The 20,847-nt window shown below is 34.3% G+C and overlaps 2 protein-coding genes across 4 annotated transcripts; one reads left to right on the forward strand and one right to left on the reverse strand.

The window, feature by feature from the left end:
* Positions 1-56: 56 nt before the first annotated feature.
* Positions 57-10,239, reverse strand: LOC120777197 (molybdenum cofactor biosynthesis protein 1). 3 transcript variants are annotated; one of them, XM_040108366.1, is made up of 7 exons: positions 10,064-10,238; positions 9,368-9,993; positions 6,694-6,793; positions 3,016-3,183; positions 2,572-2,944; positions 1,403-1,710; positions 57-878 (listed from the first exon to the last, which is right to left on the reverse strand). In XM_040108366.1, the coding sequence occupies exons 2-7, from the start codon at positions 9,590-9,592 to the stop codon at positions 169-171; spliced, it is 1,884 nt and encodes a 627-aa protein (XP_039964300.1). In that variant the 5' UTR covers positions 9,593-9,993; positions 10,064-10,238; the 3' UTR covers positions 57-168. The 3 variants fall into 3 exon arrangements, 2 of the variants coding, with proteins under 2 accessions (XP_039964300.1, XP_039964299.1); XM_040108365.1 differs by having other exon boundaries at positions 10,060-10,238; XR_005705495.1 differs by adding an exon at positions 1,016-1,137 and having other exon boundaries at positions 786-878; positions 9,368-10,239.
* Positions 10,240-15,045: 4,806 nt separating this feature from the next.
* LOC120778958 lies at positions 15,046-20,802 on the forward strand. The gene is made up of 3 exons (XM_040111033.1): positions 15,046-15,409; positions 18,614-18,822; positions 20,543-20,802. The coding sequence occupies exons 1-3, from the start codon at positions 15,222-15,224 to the stop codon at positions 20,713-20,715; spliced, it is 570 nt and encodes a 189-aa protein (XP_039966967.1). The 5' UTR covers positions 15,046-15,221; the 3' UTR covers positions 20,716-20,802.
* Positions 20,803-20,847: the final 45 nt, after the last annotated feature.

Below are 20,847 nucleotides of genomic sequence, written 5' to 3' on the forward strand. Positions count from 1 at the left end.
AAATTAATGGATATTTTGCTCATATCAGACTTTACCTTTTTAAATAACAAAATTAGTTTTCAACAATTTTTCAGGATCTGTTAATTTCATTACCACGGTACATGTAATAATAATTTCATAATGTTAATGTAATGCAATTTACATATTTATATTATAAATTAAATTTATCTAATTTTTACTACGTTCAAAATTCCTTTTACCCCCACTTTTGCCCCAAAGTTTTATATCCGTTATTGTTATGTCGTGTGAGACGGCTTTACACATATCGTAAACGGTAAGCGCGGCCAATGCAACAGCCGTCAGCGCCTCCATTTCCACACCCGTTTGACCTGTACACTTCACACGACCAAATAGTTCCACGCTATTGCTTACAAGATTTAACTTCGCCTCAACCTTTACGGAGGATAATGATATGTTGTGACATAGCGGTATTAGTTCCGAAGTTCTTTTGGCGCCCATTATGCCAGCCAATTGGGCCACACTAAGCACATCACCTTTGCGCAAGTTGTTTGCGTGTATGAGTTGAGCAATAGTTGGCCCCACTATCACGGTGGCACGTGCTTCGGCTACGCGTTCACTGCTTTGTTTCGCGGTGACATCCACCATTTGAGCTTTGCCAGCATAGTCAACGTGCGTTAAATTTGCGCAATTATTGTCCGAATTTCTATTTGAGCTCGTTTTAGAGAAAAAACGTGCTTGTGTCAGATATTTTGTTGTTAACTGTGCGCCCATTAGATTGGTAAGAACGGGTAATGTGTCTGGCGATGAAATGTAGTTGCGATATCGTTGAGAATGAATCCTTTGTTGCTTCCGAATGTCAAAAGTTTTGCGAGAGATGTGATGCATTTCTGCTGTGACATTATCATGAATGAAATTATCTGGAAGGAAATAGTAATGTAATATGAAAGATATGTGTGTAATTAAGTTTTGTTATTTTGTAAATACATATATGTGTTTTATATGTGTTTTTATATTTTTTCTTAGCTTGTGGTGGTAAATTTTATTTTGCACAAACCTTTATCGTATTTTTAAGCAGCGCTGGCAGGTATTTATGTTTGTATGTTCTTAAGCGTACATAAAACTATCCACCGATTAGTATCATTGGACGATTTTCCATTCGTGACAAATTCAACATGCCTGCAATAATGCAAATAAAATGGATCAATCACCCAATGATAATTTATTGTGTGCAAATTATTACCAAACTTTTAAAATATATATTTAAAATAATAAAAATATATAATACATATATGTATCTACCAACAATTTTTTACTACCCAAAAGGTAATAATTTGCGCACAATACTTATATTATATATAAGTACATATGTATATTCGAAAATATTTTCAAATGTTATCTGAGAAACCACAATATCCAAATTTATATAGGTATATTTACTAACCAGCGTGCTTCTTCTTCTTTCGACTCACTGCCGTTCCAATCAACGTAATCAGATCGTCTTCGGAGCAATTATTGCGTATAGCGTCACGTAGCGAAAATTCTTTATTGCCAAATAGACACACTTTAATATTTCCGTCTGCGGTGAGCCGTAAACGATTACAGGAACCGCAAAAATGCTCCGTCATAGATGTTATGAAGCCTACTTGTCCTTTATAGCCAGGTACGCCATACGCTTTTGATGTGTCATTTGGGCCATTGGGCAGCGCCGCGAAGTCAGGCCATCTGTTCTTTATAATGTCCAATGATTCCCTATAAATAAAATATATATATGTATGTATATGAAAAAAAGAAGAAAATAAGTAAATAAAAGTACAAGTAAACATTTGCACAGCATCTTCTATGATTTTCTATATATTCAAAATAAATTATGTAATAACTAAAAGAAATTAATTTCATGAAGTGGAAACACTTCATATGTACTTGTATATGCATGTCTATTTAATACATACATATATGCATATATTTTATAAAATTTTGATTCTTATCGGCCAGTTTGTATGGCAGCTAAACACCAAAGTAGTCCGATCTGTACAATATGTTTGGAGATCGTAGCTTTACCTTACACAACAGACTGTGCCAAATTTTGTGAAGGCGTCTCGTCAAATAAAAAGGTTTTCGATGCAAGGACTTAATTTTGATTGGCCAGTTTCTAAGACAGCTACATACATATATGCTAAAGTAGTTCGATGTGAACAATATGTTTGAAGATCGTAGTGCAACCATTGAAAATAATTTAGTTCAAATTTGGTGAGAATATCTCGTTAAATAAATTTTGATAGATCAGTTCGTATCGGAACTATATGATACATATGTACATATGTACTTGAAGGACTTTAACTTGATATAATTAACTACTTTAAGAGATATTTTTTCTTGTTTCCTTATGCTTATCGACACATACTTCGAATATGATCATTTTAAATACAACATTTAATAAAAATATCAGAGCTGGCGAGTTTAAGTTTTGTAGAAATATTTTTCAAGCTTCCATAAAGCATTTCAGAGGGATTAAATAATGTGATAAAAACCGAAAAACATTAAAATATAACAGACGCTGTATATATACATGTGTATGTATGTATGTATATGTAAATAATAATTTACACCTACTTGAAAGAAATCAACCGACCGGTTTGCCATTTGTTGCCCGTGAATGGCATATACTCTATGAAACGCACATCCACTGCACGATCTTTGGTGAATTCGACAAAATCGCAAATTTCGTCTTCGTTGAAATTGCGCATAAGCACACAGTTCAATTTCGGCTTATAGCCCAGCTGTATGGCCAAATCAATGCCGGCTATAACGCGCTCCCAGCCCTTGCGTCGTGTGATTTCCTCGAAACGTTTCGGGCGCAACGTATCCAAACTAATATTCACCGCATCCAGGCCGGCACGCTGCATCGGCAGCAAGAGACGTGTTAATACTAGGCCATTTGTAGTAATACCGACACTCTCCAGTTTGGGTATGGACTTTATTTGGGCTGCAAATGAGGACACCGTTGTTTTTACTTATAGACTATGTACGTAAGTATTTTTGTATGTATGCACTTACCTATGATATCGACTATGTCGCGTCGTACCGTTGGCTCACCGCCGGTTAGACGAATTTTACGCACCCCTTGCTCAACGAAAATTCGCGCTAAGTAGAGAATTTCTTCGGTGGTTAGCAGATTTGACTTTGGTTGCAGTTGTACACCTTCGGCTGGCATACAGTATTGACCTAGAAATAATAGCAAAAGTTAAGATTTATCTTTCGAGTTGATATGCTGTCAAAACACTACTTGAATTGAAATTTATTTAGGTGTGTAAGTATGTACATATATAGTATATGTATATAATTATCTTATCTTATCTTACAACCATTTCAATTAGTAATCAATAGGAAATACGATTTCTAGAAGCACATTTTAATTATTTATTAGAATGTAGCAGAGAGAAATAGTTGTAAATATATTTATGTGATAAAATACTCAATTAGAGACAGCTATATAATTTGCAATACAATGTAATTCTACAATTTGCAACAAATACATACATACATATGTACGTGGGGATATGTAAGCTCATATTGTATGTAGTGTATTGTCAATTAAAACCTAAGCAACGTTTGATACGACAAATTCGAAATTGAGTTTTTTATTGACTACGATGCCATACATCATATTATATGTATGCATGTAGACAAGTTAAAGCTTTGACTACCAGTTGTATCCAAGTTAGAACAACAATATACAAGTATATGCAATTTTTGATGGTTTTCAAAATTAAACATCTGAATTTATAAATATGTCATCGCTTTAGACCGCACTATTAAACTACATATGTATGTATGTACGTGTGTGTACACAAATTTATGTATGTGAGACTCTATGTTAAAACAGATTAAGTCGACCTTAGTTAAGTTTTATATTATATGTTGAAGTAAAAAAATTTAAACGTAACGGTTAACTTTATTTTACTGTCATTTGAAATTTCACAAACCCAGCGCACAACCCTGGGGAGAGATTGTTTCGCCTTCCCACTTTAGCTCGCCTTTAAACGGATGTTTTTTGGCTACCCAGAGGATACTTGGTCTAAGACCGGAAGTCATGAGCTGCCCGAGCCATATGTAAAAGAATCGTTTCTGGCCACTCCCAAGTGAATGGCCAAGCTGGCTTTATGCCGCGATGTCTGAATTTGGTATCCCCGCAAAACTAATACGGCCAAAAGCTCCGTTAGGGTCGGGAAGGACCTCTCCGAGCCGTTCGATACCAAACGAGGTTTCAGACAAGGCGACTCCCTATCGTGCGTCTTCTTCAATCTACTGCTGGAGAGAATAATTCGAGCTGCAGAACTTAATCGAGCAGGTACAATCTTTTATAAGAGTGTACAGCTGCTGGCGTACGCCGATGATATTGATATCATTGGCATCAAAACCTGCGCCGTTAGTTCTGCTTTCTTCAGACTGCATAAGGAAGCCAAGCAAATGGGTCTGTTAGTGAACGAGGAACGTGAGAAGTCGCGCTTATAGCCGACCGGCTATACTGGATTTGAGCGTTCTGACTTTGCGCTCAAAACTAGTTAAGGAGTGCAAGACCCCGTTAGCAATAGCTTCAACCTTTTTCCGCATTAGACTTGTATGGTATGAGACAGATGGTTCTAAATCATTGACTGGATACAAACGCGGGTTTATAAGGAGGCTTAAAAGGAAATTTATTATAGCAAAATATAATGATTGCTACAGCAAATAAGATTGAATGGAATAGAGAATTTTTTTTATTTCAAATAAACAAAATTAAATGCTGTAATAAAGACATAATAAAAAAATTACACCATTTTTTATAACAGGTCTTAGATTTTATAAATTTATGGTAGTTATAAAGAAAAATAAAATTGTTAGGCAATTTTATAATTGTTACCCACAGGGCAATTTTATTTGTAAACAAAGAGTAGTAAAGAGTCTCAATTCCCTCTAGATGTTTGCCCACGATGATCAACTCATCTAGCCCACAAAATGTGCACGCGTGTCCAAACGGTGCAAAATGCCACCAAGGGCTAAAATGCCCTTTAGATTCTAATCTAAGCTATCATTATTTATTACTAGATGAACCTTCGGAATCACTTTTGTCAAGAGGTTCTCTTCAGGTGAGCCTGATTTTAGTACCTCAGGCTATCTAAGACAATATATGTATAAAGCGGTATCTTAATCTGTATAAGGCTTTCTAGTACAGTAAGCTAGAGATAGAGTTAGAGTTTAAATAGTACTCGTGCATAGTCTTCGAGTACTATCGTCACCTTAAGATCGATTTTTTGAAAATCATAGACTAGCATAACCACTTATTGGATTATATTCACTTGTAAATTTGCCAAAAACATTTTTTTCTTATACATATATCGAAAGTATGTATTACATAAAGGGGGTTTCAATAGGGACGCTACAAAAGTAGACCAAAAGGAATATCAATCTCTCACATGTCGTTCTCCAGCGCTAGGCATATCTGTGACGTCGTTGTGGCAAATTTTGCGAATACATTATGGTCTACATCCTTACAAGATCAAATTGACGCAAGAACTGAAGCCGCTTGACCATCAGAATTTTCGTATGTTCGTGAGGTGGGCTGAACAATAACTTGAAAATGATCCGGATTTTCATCGAAAAGTCATCTTCAATGATGACGCTCATTTCTGGCTGAATGACTTCGTCAATGGGTACAATATGCGTTATTAGTCGGGCAGCAATCCACACGTACTCCATGAGTCTCCATTGCATTCCGAAAAAATTACGGTTTGGTGCCGTACTTCTTCCGTGATTATCAAGACTGGCAAGTTACTGTGAATAGGAATCGCCATCGCTCAATGATAACCGAATATTTTTGGTGCGAATTGGGTGATATGAGCTTGGATAATATGTGGTTCCATCGATTTACTGAAAACCAAGTTTGGTGAACGTGTTATCTCACGAAATGGCTTAGCCAATTGACCGCCTCGGTCGTGCGATTTGACGCCATTAGATTATTTCCTGTGGGGCTAATCAAGGCTATGGTGTATGCCAACAAGCTAACCACGATTGATGAACTTCGTAAGAATATCGAACATGAAATTGCAGCAGTATCGGCCCATTTATGCTTGAAAACCGTCGAAAATTGGGTTCAGCGTCTGAACTTCTGCAAGCGTCACCGTGGCGGTCATGCAAAAAAAAACGAGTTCTATACATAATGGCGTCGTATGTACTTTCGCAGGAATAAATAATTTCATTGATATCCCAAACCGTTTTTTTAACTTTTGTAGCGCTCTTATTGAAAACCCCTTTATACATATATTTACTCTGATAAGCTCATGACCAGTATAGACCAGTTTGGGTATTAAAGAATATTCTTCGATAATTTGAAGTAATCCGGCGAATAGTTTCGGAATATGAGCGTATTTGCAAGATTTTTTTGACTTAGTGTAACCAATCGGCCACAAAACATTTCTCTCGAAATGCTGCTTTCAGAGAACGTAAAACTTTCAGCTTCCGCCGTAATATATACCCAAAATATTACCATTTTGTAAAACCCTAATTTTTTTCAGTATGAGTTGTTTCTATTATATTGTTTTTTCTTCGCCCATAAACTTATGAAAAATGATTTACGTTATTTTTCATTTTAGGTGACGATATGTAAATTATAATGATATATGCATGTCAATGTTTTAGACACGATCTCATTTGTCTATAACTAAATATTATTGTTAATTGCATTTTCTTACTCACAGCGCAAATTGCAACGCTCGGTCAATGAGATCCTCAGATATGTGTGGTGACGTCCAAAAGTGTCTGTCAACGGTTGACTGCTTATCGGCTTAACCTGTGCCTAAAAATACAAGATACGAATACTTTTTTAAATAATCAACGAATTAATTATGCCATTGTAATGTTTGGTTTTTATGCTACACAGCGAGAGCTTTGTAGAGTTGAAAGCTATCTCTGAGCACGGTTTTTATGTGTGTGTTAGTTTAATTTTAACACAGAGGTAGTATAATGTATGCAGTAGCGGTAATCATAGCTCATTGAGTGCTGTTATTTTAATATTTAAAAATTGCTTTAGTTATTGCTAGTGTTTTGTTATAAAATTTGGTTAACTTTAATATAAAAAATACATAAATCAAAATTTTCTATATAGAAAAAAATGCAATAAACAACAGAACCGATTTTAATGTGGGTTTTGAGATTAATTTAATATGAGATTTCCAAAAATTTGTGGTATGTGAAGCAACTAAAAAAAAATAGTGAAATATATGCAAACTTTTTTAGTAATTAATTTTTTTTGAAGTCATGTCCGTCTGTCTGTATGCGAACTAGTTCGTCAGTTAATGAGATTTTGATCTGCTTTGCATACGTATTTTTCTCACCAAGAAACTGCTCATTTGCCGTAACGGTCGATAGAGGACCACTATAACATATAGCTGCTGATCGATCAAACTCAAAGTTTTGTATGGCAAACTTTTTAATTTGACAAGCAGTCTGGACGAAATTTGGCATAGATTAATACGTATCCGAGGCATCACTACAATCTCCGAACATATTGTTCAGATCGATCCACTATATAGTAATATGCTGCCATTCAAACTGATCGATCAAGATAGAGATTGTAAACTGTAAAGACTGCACCTGTACATTCTGAAACATGAGAGAGTTACTAAAGAGTACAATAGATTTGTACGTATACACCTAACGGTTGTTTGTATCTCCGGAAACTAATCGATATATTGAGTAGTAGAAAATGTTCAAAAATGAGTGAAAATAATGAAGAAATTCACTATATTTTGAAATTTTTGTATAAAAAAGGGAAGAATGTCACGCAAGCCACCTATGAAATTTGTGAAGTTTACGGAGACGATGCTGTATCAGTTCGTGTAGCACAACAATGGTACGCTCGCTTCCGTTCTGGAAATTTCGATGTGAAAGGTGCACCTCGCTCTGGTCGACCTATCGTTGAAAAAGTCGATGAAATTATGGAAAATATTGAGCAGGACCGTCACATAAGCAGTCATGACATCACTAAGGAACTTAACATTCATTATCAAACGGTTTTGAACCATTTAAAAAAAGGCTGACTACAAAAAAAAGCCCGATGTTTGAGTACTTGATGAATTGTTTGTGAAAAAATTAATGGACCGAATTAACATCTGCGATTCTTTGCTTAAACGAAATGAAATCGAATCATTTCTGAAGCAAATAGTAACAGGAGACGAAAAGTGGATCAAATACGACAATAATGTGTGAGAAAGGTCAGGGTCTAAGCGTGGTGAAGCTCAACAAATGGTCGCAAAGTAAGAATTCGCGCCTTGAAATGTTATGCTGAGTGTTTGATGGGATTGGAAAGGATTCATCCAATATGAGCTGCTCCAGGCTGGTCGAACGATTGATTTTACTCTCAATAACTAATGAGATTGAAACAAGCAATCGGCCAGAATTTATTAACAGAAAGGGCTTCGCCTTCCATTAGTCCATTAGGACAATGCTAGACCACATACATCTTTGATAAACTCGGCAAAACTGGGAAAGCTTGGCTGGCAAGTTTTGATGCATTCACCATATAGCGCTGACCTTGCACCAACGGACTACCATTTGTTTTGGTCAACGCAAAGCTCCCTTAATGGAGTAAAGTTGGCTTTAAGAGAAGCCTGTGAAAAATACTTGTCGCAGTTTTTCGCCGAGAAACCAGAAAAGTTTTACACTGATGGAATAATGTCTCTAGCGAAAAAATGGCAAAAAGTGGTCGACCAAAATGGTACATATTTGGTTCATAAAAGTTTTTTATAAAAATAAAAAAAAATAATTTATAGTTTGATTAGAAATACGAAAATACTTTTTCGACTACCCTATATGTGTAATTGATCTGCGTATTTCTCCACTACCCTTACATTACCTCTAATAATTTTCGTTACTGCAGCAGATTTAGTGTCCGATATGTCGGTCAGTGTGTGAATTATCTTCACAAAATTGCATATGAACATGTCCTTAAGTGTACTTTGGTAAAGAAAACAGTTAATGCAATCAGACCAGACCTTTAACGATTTCCGACCTTCCAGCTGAGTTTGAACCGTTCAGATTGGTCAAAATGTATGTAGTAGCATTGAAATTATATTATGAATGAAGGTAATCTAAACGGTAGACACCTAATATAATGAATTCAGATCCGATTTGATATTAAATTTTGAATATTAAATATAGTGTTATTGAATAGGGTTAAAAAACGGAAAAAACCGTCGTGGGAACACTGTTAGTCTCAAAATATGCCACAATATATAATAAAATTTATGCAAATACAAATATAGATATCAAGAACAATCTAAACACTTTAACTACCAGTGTTTATGGACAACACTAAAAAGCCGCTAATACACCAACAACAATAATAATAACAACATTGTCTTCTACTAACCTTATTTAATATGCGCTGTTGGTCAAAGCTCGGAGCTGGTTCCGCCGCGGCGACTGTGTTTGATGCTGACGCTGGCTTGTCGTCCGACAGTTGTGTTTTGGGATCCGCGACACCTGTTGCGATACTTGCGTACCTGAAACGAGTGCTCGACCCAACATGGCATGGTTTTGTTATGGCTACTGCTGCATTCTTAGCGAAAATGCCCACTCTCCACACTGAATTCATGGCAAAAGCACTGGCACTGCTCACTTGTTTATGTTTGCTTTTTTAAGTAAGAAAATTTGTTAATTTTTCACAGTTCCTCAATTGCGACACTTTTTTGGCATATCAACGATTTCACAATAAATAAAATGTAATTAATTGTAAACACATAACCTCAAGCTCGATAGTATAGCGTCCGAGAAGGCACTTTATTAGAAACAACAATAGCAGCAATCAATTTGATAATGATGGCCATCAAATCGCAGGCATTCAAGTGTTTTTCGACTTTCCAGTTATCTTCGCTGCGCCACGTTTTATTTCGGTTTGGCCGCTTTCGTTTTCGTGCTCGTTGTCAGCAACCGGCGGAGTGGAGCACCAAATAAACACTGAGCGTACAAAATGTTCGTCAAAAGCGCGCAAAATCGCTGTCAATTGGTTAATAAACAAAAAGCCAATACTTTATTTATTTGTATGTATGTGTGATAACTCACTAACAAGGTGTCGTGCCGTCGCTGCAGGTGTGAGTGTAGTAAATAAAAGCTTTTATTTATAAGCAAGCACATACAAGTGACCGCTCACGAGCTAATTTTCACGTGAAGTAAAAATATGCAAATCAAAAGAATATTTTTTGGGGCTGCACCGCTGTGTCCTCTTACTCTTAAGACTAACTTATTACATGGTTCTTACTTCTATTTATACTAACTAGTGTGTTTACTTATTACTAGCTGATAGTTTGTTCAGATATAATATATTGTTTGTTTACATAAATCTTAGTGCTACTTATACCATTGAGATGCCGATAGTTTACTAGTAACTAGATTACCATTTGGCGTGTTTGCCTCTGGCTCAAATTGTTTGTTACTCAGATGACATAATGCCCTCCCACCATGAAGTGCTCATTTCCAAATGAAAAGAATTCATTCTGTTAGAGAAAGTCAATTGAGAGAGACAGCGCGAGAGGAATTGTCATGCACGCTTCAAAAATCAGCTGCGAAAATAGCTCTATAGATATGTACGTGTATATAAATACTTGCCACACACAAGGCAGTCTTCACAATTTGTTTAATCAACAAACGGAAATGTATATAAGGTTATCGTCCCAGTGCACGTTTGGTGGAAAGTCAGCCATTTCTCTCAACAAAGTAACTTATGTGACTTGATGTTTTAGTAAAAAGGTTTTTCGGTCCACTGTGACATTACCAAAGTGTGCTGCTATTCGTAAAATAACTGAATTGATGCGTTGCCTAAATGTATGCAACTTTTTAGCACACAACTATTTATATATTTTTGTAACTCGCTTGTTCGAATGAATGCCAAACAAGAAAAAACGTCAACTTCGGTTGCACCGAAGCTAAATACCCTTCACAGGTGCATTTCTGTTAGTAACTATGTGTTCAGTTTGTATGGCAGCTATATGCTATAGTTAACCGATCTGATCAATTTCTTCGGAGATAACATTGTTGCCTTGGGAAATAATCTGTACCAAATTTGGTGAAGATACATTGTCAAATGTGAAAGTTTTCCATACAAGAACTTGATTCCGATCGTTCAGTTTGTATGGCAGCTATATGTTATAGTGGTCCGATATCGGCCGTTCCGACAAATGAGCAGCTTCTTGAAGATAAAATGACGGTTGCAAAATTTCAAACCGATATCTTAAAAACTGAGGGACTAGTTCGTATATATACAGACAGACAGACAGACGGACGGACAGGCAGACGGACATGGCTAAATCGACTCAGCTCGACATACTGATAATTTATAAATATACTTTATAGGGTCTCCGACGATTCCTTCTGGGAGTTACAAACTTCGTGACAAACTTAATATACCCCGTTCAGGGTATAAAAAGTACTAATATTGGGTAGTCGAAAAAATTTTTTCGTATTTCTAATCAATTTTCAACTTATTTGTTTTTATATTTAAACTAATAAATAAAGAAAGAAATATGTACCATTTTGGTCGACCACTTTTTACCATTTTTCCGCTAGAGACATTATTCCATCAGTGTAAAACTTTCATCAGTGTAAATCGAAATTTCAAAATTTCCTGAACGGAAGCGAGCGAACCATTGTTGTGCTACAGAGCATCGTCTCCGTAAACTTCCAAATTTCATTAGTGGCATTCTTCTCTTTTTTAGACAAAAATTTCCAATTATAGCGAATTTCTTCATTAGTTGCACTTATTTTTAATGAATTAAAAATGCTGTTTAATAGATTAATTACTAATTTAATAAAAAGAAATTGCGAAGACACATTAAAAAGTTTGGTTCTTATTTTAATCACTTTGCTTTGTGAAACAGCCAAACATTGATTGCAACTTCTGGGAATCTTAAATTAAAAAAATAATAATATTGAGGTTAGTTAGTTAGTAAAACGAAACTAAGGTACAAAATGCTTGAATGAAATGATTGTGCTGAGAATAAGTATACAGAAATAAAATTGTAGTTATAACCTATATCTATGTAAATATAATTACATATATAACAATGCGCGCCTAAGGTTAGGCTAAACCTTTTTTTTTCATGAACATTTGTGCATTTCTTGCAATATGTTGCTACAGAGTATAATAGTTGTATACTAAGTATATCACCTAAACTAATCGAGATATATACATACATATATATAGTAAATGATCAGGATGACTAGACGTGTTGAAATCCGGGTGGCTGTCTATCTGTTTGTCCGTGCAAGCTGTGACATGAATACAAATTGAGATATTCTGATGAAAATTGACAAAAAAGTAAGGCGGAGTTCGTAGATGGGCGTAATCGGACCTACAAAACGCCATCAATCGAAACGTTACTAATAACTAAGCACTAAATTAAGATATGGAACTGTAATCTGGCAGAGTATTGCAGTAGCAAGGGACACTTGTGAGTTAAAAATTTTGAAATAGTTGGCTCTCAATTTGGTTTTATGCACATATGTATCTCCTAAGCCACTTAAGTTACAAATAACCAAATTCGGTCATGATAAATCCCTTTAGCACCCCGTCCACTCCTCATATAAGGGTACTGTTAAAAACTACTAAAAATGCGATAATTCAATGACTAAATATGCCTCAGATGGCATGAGAGGGATTTATGTGAGCCGGGGTAAAAATTTGACGATGGGCGTGGCACCGCCCACTTTTTGTGAAATCACATATCTCGGACCCGCTCGACCGATTTCAACTAAATTTTGTCCGTGGCATTATTTTTACATTCTTATGTCACGGTGCGAAAATGAGCGAAATCAGACTACAACTACGCCTCTCATACAGCACAATTTTCAATTCTTTCAATTTACAGTACACAAACCAAGAAGCAACTGATATTACCACGTTCACTTTGCACTAATAATTATATTAAATATAATTATATATCTTATGGCAAAAATTGTCCAAATCCAACGAAAACTGTTCTAGCCAATGGGTATCGAATACGGACCCCAGTATTTATAGACCGAAAATATCGGTCAATGTATGAGATATACAATTAAAATTCAGAGAAAATCCTCTCTTAATAATATTATCACTGTGTATGAAAGATGGAATGAATCGTGTCAATCTATCTTGAGCCCCAATATAAAGATTTTCGAACTTCCGGGCGACTTTATACCGCATATATCGGCCAATATCTGAGTTATCTCTATGAAAATGAGAGAGCATGTTTTACTAATAACAGTGTATATTTGTGTAATACAAATTTTGTAATATAAATCTTTATCATCGCCTTGAAAGTACGAGCATGTCAACGCTCTAAACCAATTTCCGGTATATTTATTAGAAGACGAAGTCCTCGGCTGGGATGCCCTTTATTGCCTTCAGCGAAGTTTGGGTTTTCGCCTCATTTTTGGAACGCCATTCGATTGTTGAACAGTTTTGACGTCATATTCCTAAGCCAGTTCGATGAATTTAGGATGATCAGTTACCTTTTGCGACCTCTACTCGACGTTGTTTTTGTAAAAGGTTCAGATCTTTTGGCACGAGTCTGGCGTTTATACGCTTTTCACCCAAAACATTAGCCAAAATGATTTGAGTCGATCGAACATATGTTGAGATTTTGTGCTCAACTCGATGATTTTTAAGAACTGCTTCTTTAATTTTCTCGATGTTAAAGTCATTAAGATGATCATCATAGATGGAATTCTTATTGCAGACACACAATGAATAAAACTATATCACTTGTGGTGCCGAAACCTATCTTAGCTCAAGTATACAAAGAAAATTGAAAATTATCAAAGTCGATAGATTGACCGAAGACCCAAATAATCACCATGACACTGCACCGACCCACACGTCCGTAGTCGCCACAGACGAATTAGACTACGAACTGCTGCCCTATCCACCGTATTTTGCAGATTTGATCCGATGTTACCTCTTTGTTTTCAAACTTGAAAAAGCCACTTGCCGGGTAGAAATTTTTAGGCCATTGCGGAAGTTATAGTGAGTTTCCAAAAAAAGTCTCTCCTAGTTATGGATTTGAGGGGTTTCTTAAGCAAAGAGGAATGTAAGTAAGAGAACGGTTTCTACGCCAGAAAAGAAGATGAAGTTATATCCACATAGTGGTCGTATGCACCCATTTTAAAACACTCTGTGACAGGACTGATACAGCCTAAGCAAGCGCAAAAATCTATTAAAAGGTCATGCCTAATTTTCAAAAAGAAAAAAGTTTAACACCAAAAATGTTCCCGTGAGTCAAAAGCTATTTGCAATACCAGCCTCATCAGAGCGTCAGGGAACATACATATGTACGAAGTTTCATCGAGGTATCTCAATTTTTACTCGGGTTATCGCTCTATACAACAAATATTAGAAAGTGACTGGTATTGCAGAGATTTTGTTGATTTTGTGAGAGAGAAAAAGAGAGCATATTTATTACCCATTTCGGTCGACAAACTCTTTAATGTACCCTCGTAGGTGCAAAGTTTGCAAATATACATACATATATGTAATTATTTTCCAAAGCATTTTCGCGCGACTCTATCAATATTGAGTTGCCTGCTCTCCGTGTCACGTGTCATAAGATCCGCTCTGCAGCAGTCAAACGGAAGTTTGCGCCTGTACGTTTTCTCTCAATATATTCTCAGTTTCGCTAGGTCAGAGCCGACAACCGGACGGGGATGTTCGCAGTTTAACTCGCATGTATGCATGTATATACATACATATGTATGTTAGTGTGAAAACAATAGCAAAATATCGCATAAATTCACCACACTTCCCTTGCGACCAATGATCAGGCATATCTATATAAGTATGGTGTATATATCTACACATATTTATGTCTGTATACAAAATACTGAAATGTAAACATACATATGTACATATAGATATACTTGTATGGTCAAATGTAAGTCTCTATATAATCGGATGTGTAGGTATACTACACATTTTCCTACGCATACATACACACCACACGCGTATCACCCACGACAGAGTCCAGCAAGGGCACACATGTGGATAGTTTCTCATTGCGCTTATCCCAGTTTCTATTCGATATACAAATATACATATGTACATATGCTGTGTGATATATGCCCGACAGTTTGAAAGCGTTGTTCGAAGAGTACACTCGTCAATTTGTTGCACCGACGAAAAGCGGACGCGGCGTTTTTATGCGATTTTGTTTCATTCAAGTTGTGCATTGACGATAAATAGTTGAAATATAAAAATGTATTTTGGACGAAGGAATACAAAAAGCTTGGTCATCGGCAGTGCTGTGCTATTGGTGTTGTATGTTTTGTGCGCGAATCGGCCCAAGAAATTCGAAATTGATACGATGATCTATAATGTTAAGCCGGTGGAGGTGTGGGAATATATGTCAGATTTTAACAAAATACGCACGTTGAACCCATCAGTGTAAGTACAAAGAGCAAACAAATTATATATGTACATATTTATTTCGATCAGTAAGATGCCATCATAGATGAGCCAAGAGTGCTTCTAGGAAATATTACGCATAGAAACAATTTTTGTTGTTTAAACAAAAACACATTCCATAGATATCCAGAGTGATACAGTTTATAAAATACATATATGTAAGTAGATAAATACATATATACATAATATATACATGTGTATGTACTATACATATGTATGTGCACTGATAAATCAAAATAACAAATGTTAACCATATGTTGAAACCGGCATAAATTTGCAATTGCAATTACGGCAAAATTCAAAAATAAAGAACTTTGCAGGTAGCGTTCGAGCTCTATAAAGTTCGAATATACATAAGTTTATACATACATGTGTACATATGTATTTGCAGAGTTGTTTTACAGTAATATTAACTGTAAATGTACTCAAAATCAAAATTACTATGCGAACTCGTCTTGAAATGCATATTTCAAATAATTAACTTCAAATAAAATATAATATTGAAACTATGATATGGCATCACATTAAATTTTTCGAAATTATAATTTGAGCCAAAAATTCGCAACAAATGTTTTTTTTAAATTATATACATATAATAATAGTGAAAATAAATTTAAAGTAATTTTTTGATTTGATAATGTTCGAATTTTTCGAAATTGGCACTGTGAAGAAAATTTCCTGGAAATTGCATGTTTAACGAGATAAACTCAAAATAAAACAAGAAAAAACGTTAACTTCGGTTGCACCGAAGCTAAATACCCTTCACAGGTGCATTTCTCTTAGTAACTACATACATACATATGTACATATATGTCCAGTTTGAATGGAAGCTATATGCTATAGTAATTCGTTCTGAACAATTTTTTTGGAGATTATATTGTTACCTTAAGCAGTAATCCATACCAAATTTCGTGAAGATACCACGTCAAATGCAAAAGTTTTCCATACCAGCCCTTGATTCCGCTTGTTCAGTCTGTATGGCAGCTATATGCTATATTGAGCCGATCCAAACAATTTCTTCGGAGATTACATTGTTGTCTTAGAAAATAATCTGTGCCAAATTTCGTGAAGATACATTGTGAAATGTGAAAGTTTTCCATACAATAACTTGATTCCGATCGTTCAGTTTGTATGGCAGCTATATGTTATAGTGATCCGATATCGGCAGTTCCCACAAATGAGCAGCTTCTTGAAGAGAAAATGATGTTTACAAAATTACAAAACAATAACTTAAAAACTGAGGGACTAGTTCGTATATATACAGACAGACGGACGGACAGACAGACGGACATGGCTAAATTGACTCAGCTCAACATACTGATCATTTATATACATATATACTTTATAGGGTCTCCGACGCTTCCTTCTGGGCGTTACAAACTTCGTGACAAACTTAATGTACCCTGTTCAGGGTATAAAAATATGAAGGTAGTTTTTGTTTCCGTAATGTTCGAATTTTTCGATATTATTACTCTCCTGTAAAAATTTTGCCGGAGTTTCCTTGAAATTGCTTGTTTAAAAATGTGAACCGAAAATAAAAAAAAATATGAAGGTGGCTTTGTTTTCGTAATGTTCGAATTTTTCTAAATCGATATAAAATTCAATTACCGGCAAAAATTTGCAGAAAATACACACTTAAAGTAAAATCAAACGAGTTTGATAAGGTAGTTTTTGATTTCCTAATGTTCGAATTTTTCGGAATTCAAGTTAAATTTTAGCATTTGCGATAAAACTACGCTCAAAATATATCAATAATTCATATAAAGATAGTTTTTTTCACAATGTTCGAATTTTTCAAAATTCACCTTAAATTTTAGAAATTTCGAAAAAATTTCCCACAGAACGCATGCATTAAATATGATAACTCAAACCCAAAACAGGTTGTTTTGGATTTCTCAAAGTTCGAATTTTTCGAAATTTATCTTAAATATTAGCTTTTTGACAAAGCTTCCCTTAGTACGGATGCATAAAATATAATTTAAATCCAAACAAATATTAAAGGTGGTTTTGAATTTCTCAATGTTCAAATTTTTCGAAATCCATATAAAATTTTTGCAATTTCGACAAAGCTCTGCTGAAAATTGATGCTTAAAGTAAAGAACTCGGCATCAAAAAATATTGAAAGCAGTAACCACTAACTAAAATATTAATTTTTATAATAAATTAGTAAATATTATATAATGTTCGAATTATTCGAAATTCATGTTCACTTTAGCGCATTGTCAGAATTCTGAAAATTCAAATGCAAATTAACACAAAAGCACGCGACAAAATACCATATATTTTACCTATTACACCTATACACATGTTTTCCACAACCTTATACCTTCGATATTAAATGCTGTACTTTTGTTCACTTGTCTTAAAACGGACCGTCTGCAGTAAATAAATCTCTCTATTGTTTATAGATGATATTATGGTATACCTCTCCGCAGCCTACCTATGCTGTCTAAGATCGATTTTACCTTTCCTTGTGCTGTGCGATACAAACAATTTTCGACTTGTTTTGGAAATAAACAATGACTTGGCGCTTTTTCCTTTCAATATTTTTAATACCGAAGTTCCCAGAAGAACTCAGTGTTACAAATATAAAATATATTTATTATTTTTGTTGTTGTAACATTAGAAAAATATTTACAAATATTTTTGGAGAATGCTGAAGCTTAAATAATCTTGGTTGCATAAAACTTCGGGTGCGTTCCGATTACGTAGACCCGACTGTCATGGAAACATGGTATATTTACTGCCTTCGACTGAACTTTTAACCGGAAAAGCATGGATTTATATCCGGTCTCAAAGGTATTCTTCAAAATTATTTGGTATTATAACAACAACAACAAAAGCAAAAGTGATGATTATTTCTTTCTTCTAACATTCATCTTAAATGAAGTCGTATGTATAGTATGTAAGTTCATTTGATAAAGTTATTGGTACATATGTATGTATGTATGTATGTATAATTAGTAACCTTACACTATTTATATGCCAGCAGGCACATTCATCATTTACATTTTTGCTCTTACATGCACTAATACTATATATTGGAACTTATTAATGTACATATATGATATTTATATATGTATATGAATACCGTTACTTTTGATAAGCATTCATGTAAGCATTTGTATCAAAAATAATATTTTAATATTTTCTAAAGAAATAGTATATTTCCTTCTATTTTAGTTTAGGCTTCAAAATTATCGGCGATAGTGGACACGCTCATGATTGGCGTTATACCGTTGAATACTGGGAGCGTACATCGCATTGGCCGCATTTTTTTAGTAAAGCGACAGCAGATTATATTGTTAAGAAGACTATGCCGGGAGACAAAGACCCAACATATACGATTGAATCAAGGCATACAACATGCTTCTTCAAAGGCATCTATTGTGGTATGTTTGAAGATAAATTAAATTTAAATGTATATACATACATATGTACGTGCATGTGTTTTTGTTGTACATATGTACATATTTCCAAATTTAAAAATTGTCAGCTCAATATCAGTTACATTCTTTCTAGTTTTATTTTAAAATTTCAAGACAAAAACGTTTCATTAAAATATGTTACAATTTTATCAATTTGGCATAATTTTAGTGAAAATATACATAAGTATATTTCAAAATATTCGAACATTCCCAATTCCAGTAAATTTGAACCTAGCTGAAAACGCATTTTTCAAAACAATAACCAAGCATCAAAGTAATATTGAAGTTAGAATTTTTCGAAATTCTCAGAACGCATGCATAAAGTATAAAATTCAAACCCAAACATATTTTGACGATTGTTTTTAATTTCACAATATTCTAATTTTTCGGTTTTTTTCAAAATTACCCTTAATTTTTAGCAATTTCGAGAAAATTTCCTTCAGAACGCATGTTTAAAGTAGATAATTCAAGCCCAATCAAATTTTGAATGTTGTTTTTGATTACACAATGTTCGAATTTTTTTAAATTCAGATTAAATTTTAACAATTTCGGCAAAATTAAGAAGAATGTATACTCAAAATAAAAAACTTGCAATAATAAAATTCGGGGACAATTTTTTATTTCGCTATTACTCTCCTAAAATTGCATGTTTAAAAATAGCAACGCAAAAAAAATAAGATAGTTGGTATTCGAAATTTATATTAATATTGGCGATTTCGACAAAACTTCGCTCAAAAAGCATGCATAAAGAAATATTGAAATTAGTTTTTGAATTTGCAATGTTCGAATTTTTCGAAATCCATACTAAATTTTAGCAATTTCGAAAAAACCGCTCTCAAAACAAAAAATACATGCTTAAAGTAAGCAACTTCGAGTAACCAATTAGTAGAAGGTAGTTTCATTTTTGAATTCGTCAAATTTTATGTTCCCTCATAACAATACCGCCGTATTTTATTAGAACCTGCATGTCTAAAAAGAGCAACTCAATATCTAAAAAAATTAAGATATTTGATAATGTTCGAATTTCTCGAAATTCACATTAACGTTAGCGATATCGACAAAACTTTTTCGAATTTTTCGAAATCCATACTAAATTTTAGCAATTTCGACAAAACTCCTCTGAAAGTACATGCTTAAAGTGAGCAACTTCGAGTAACAAATAAATAGAAAGTAAATTTATTTTCGAATTTGCCGAAATATCTTTTCTGTTACAACAATTTTCCCGGATTTTATTTGGGCTGGCCTGTACAAAAACGAGCAACTCAATTTAAAAAAAATTAAGGTATTTAATAATGTTCGAATTTTTCGAAATTCACATTATTACAAAATTTCATGTTTACAAAAAGCAACTCAGAATCCGCAAATAAAAGATATTAAATAATGTTCGAATTTTTCGAAATTCATATAAAATTTTGCGATATCGACAAAACTTCACTCAAAGTGCATGTCTAAAATAATATTGAAGGCAGTTTTGATTCCATAAGGTTCGAATTTGTCAAAATTTGTAATCCGCTGTAACAATTTAGTATTAGAATAAAATATGTTAAACTACATTTCAAATGCTACCAAAATCGCTACTTCAAATCGATTATGAATTAATTTAAGTAAACGTTACGCATTTTTAACTAACATTCTTTATAATATTTTTATATACTACTTACATATGTATTTGTTTATCTCACAGTGATCTCTACAAGCGAATTTAAGTGTCGTGCTAAGGGCCGTGACACCTACTGCGAGGAAGACATAGTATATCAGTGCCCGCCATTCTTGGGCACCATCTGCCGACGTGAGTTGGAAAATCAGCGCAAAACAGTTATGGAAAATTTAACTGCGATCTTCAGTAATTCAGGATAATATTCATACGAACGCATTTTGATTCATTTATGTACTTCATTTATTTCATTCACTTTAATTATTTCTTTTCTTTTTTTGGCTAAATGTTTTAATTTTTAACATTGATTTTAATTTACACTGTCGTGTGTAAAT

The sequence above is a fragment of the Bactrocera tryoni genome, chromosome 5, assembly GCF_016617805.1.
Source record: "Bactrocera tryoni isolate S06 chromosome 5, CSIRO_BtryS06_freeze2, whole genome shotgun sequence".
Lineage (NCBI taxonomy): Eukaryota > Metazoa > Arthropoda > Insecta > Diptera > Tephritidae > Bactrocera > Bactrocera tryoni.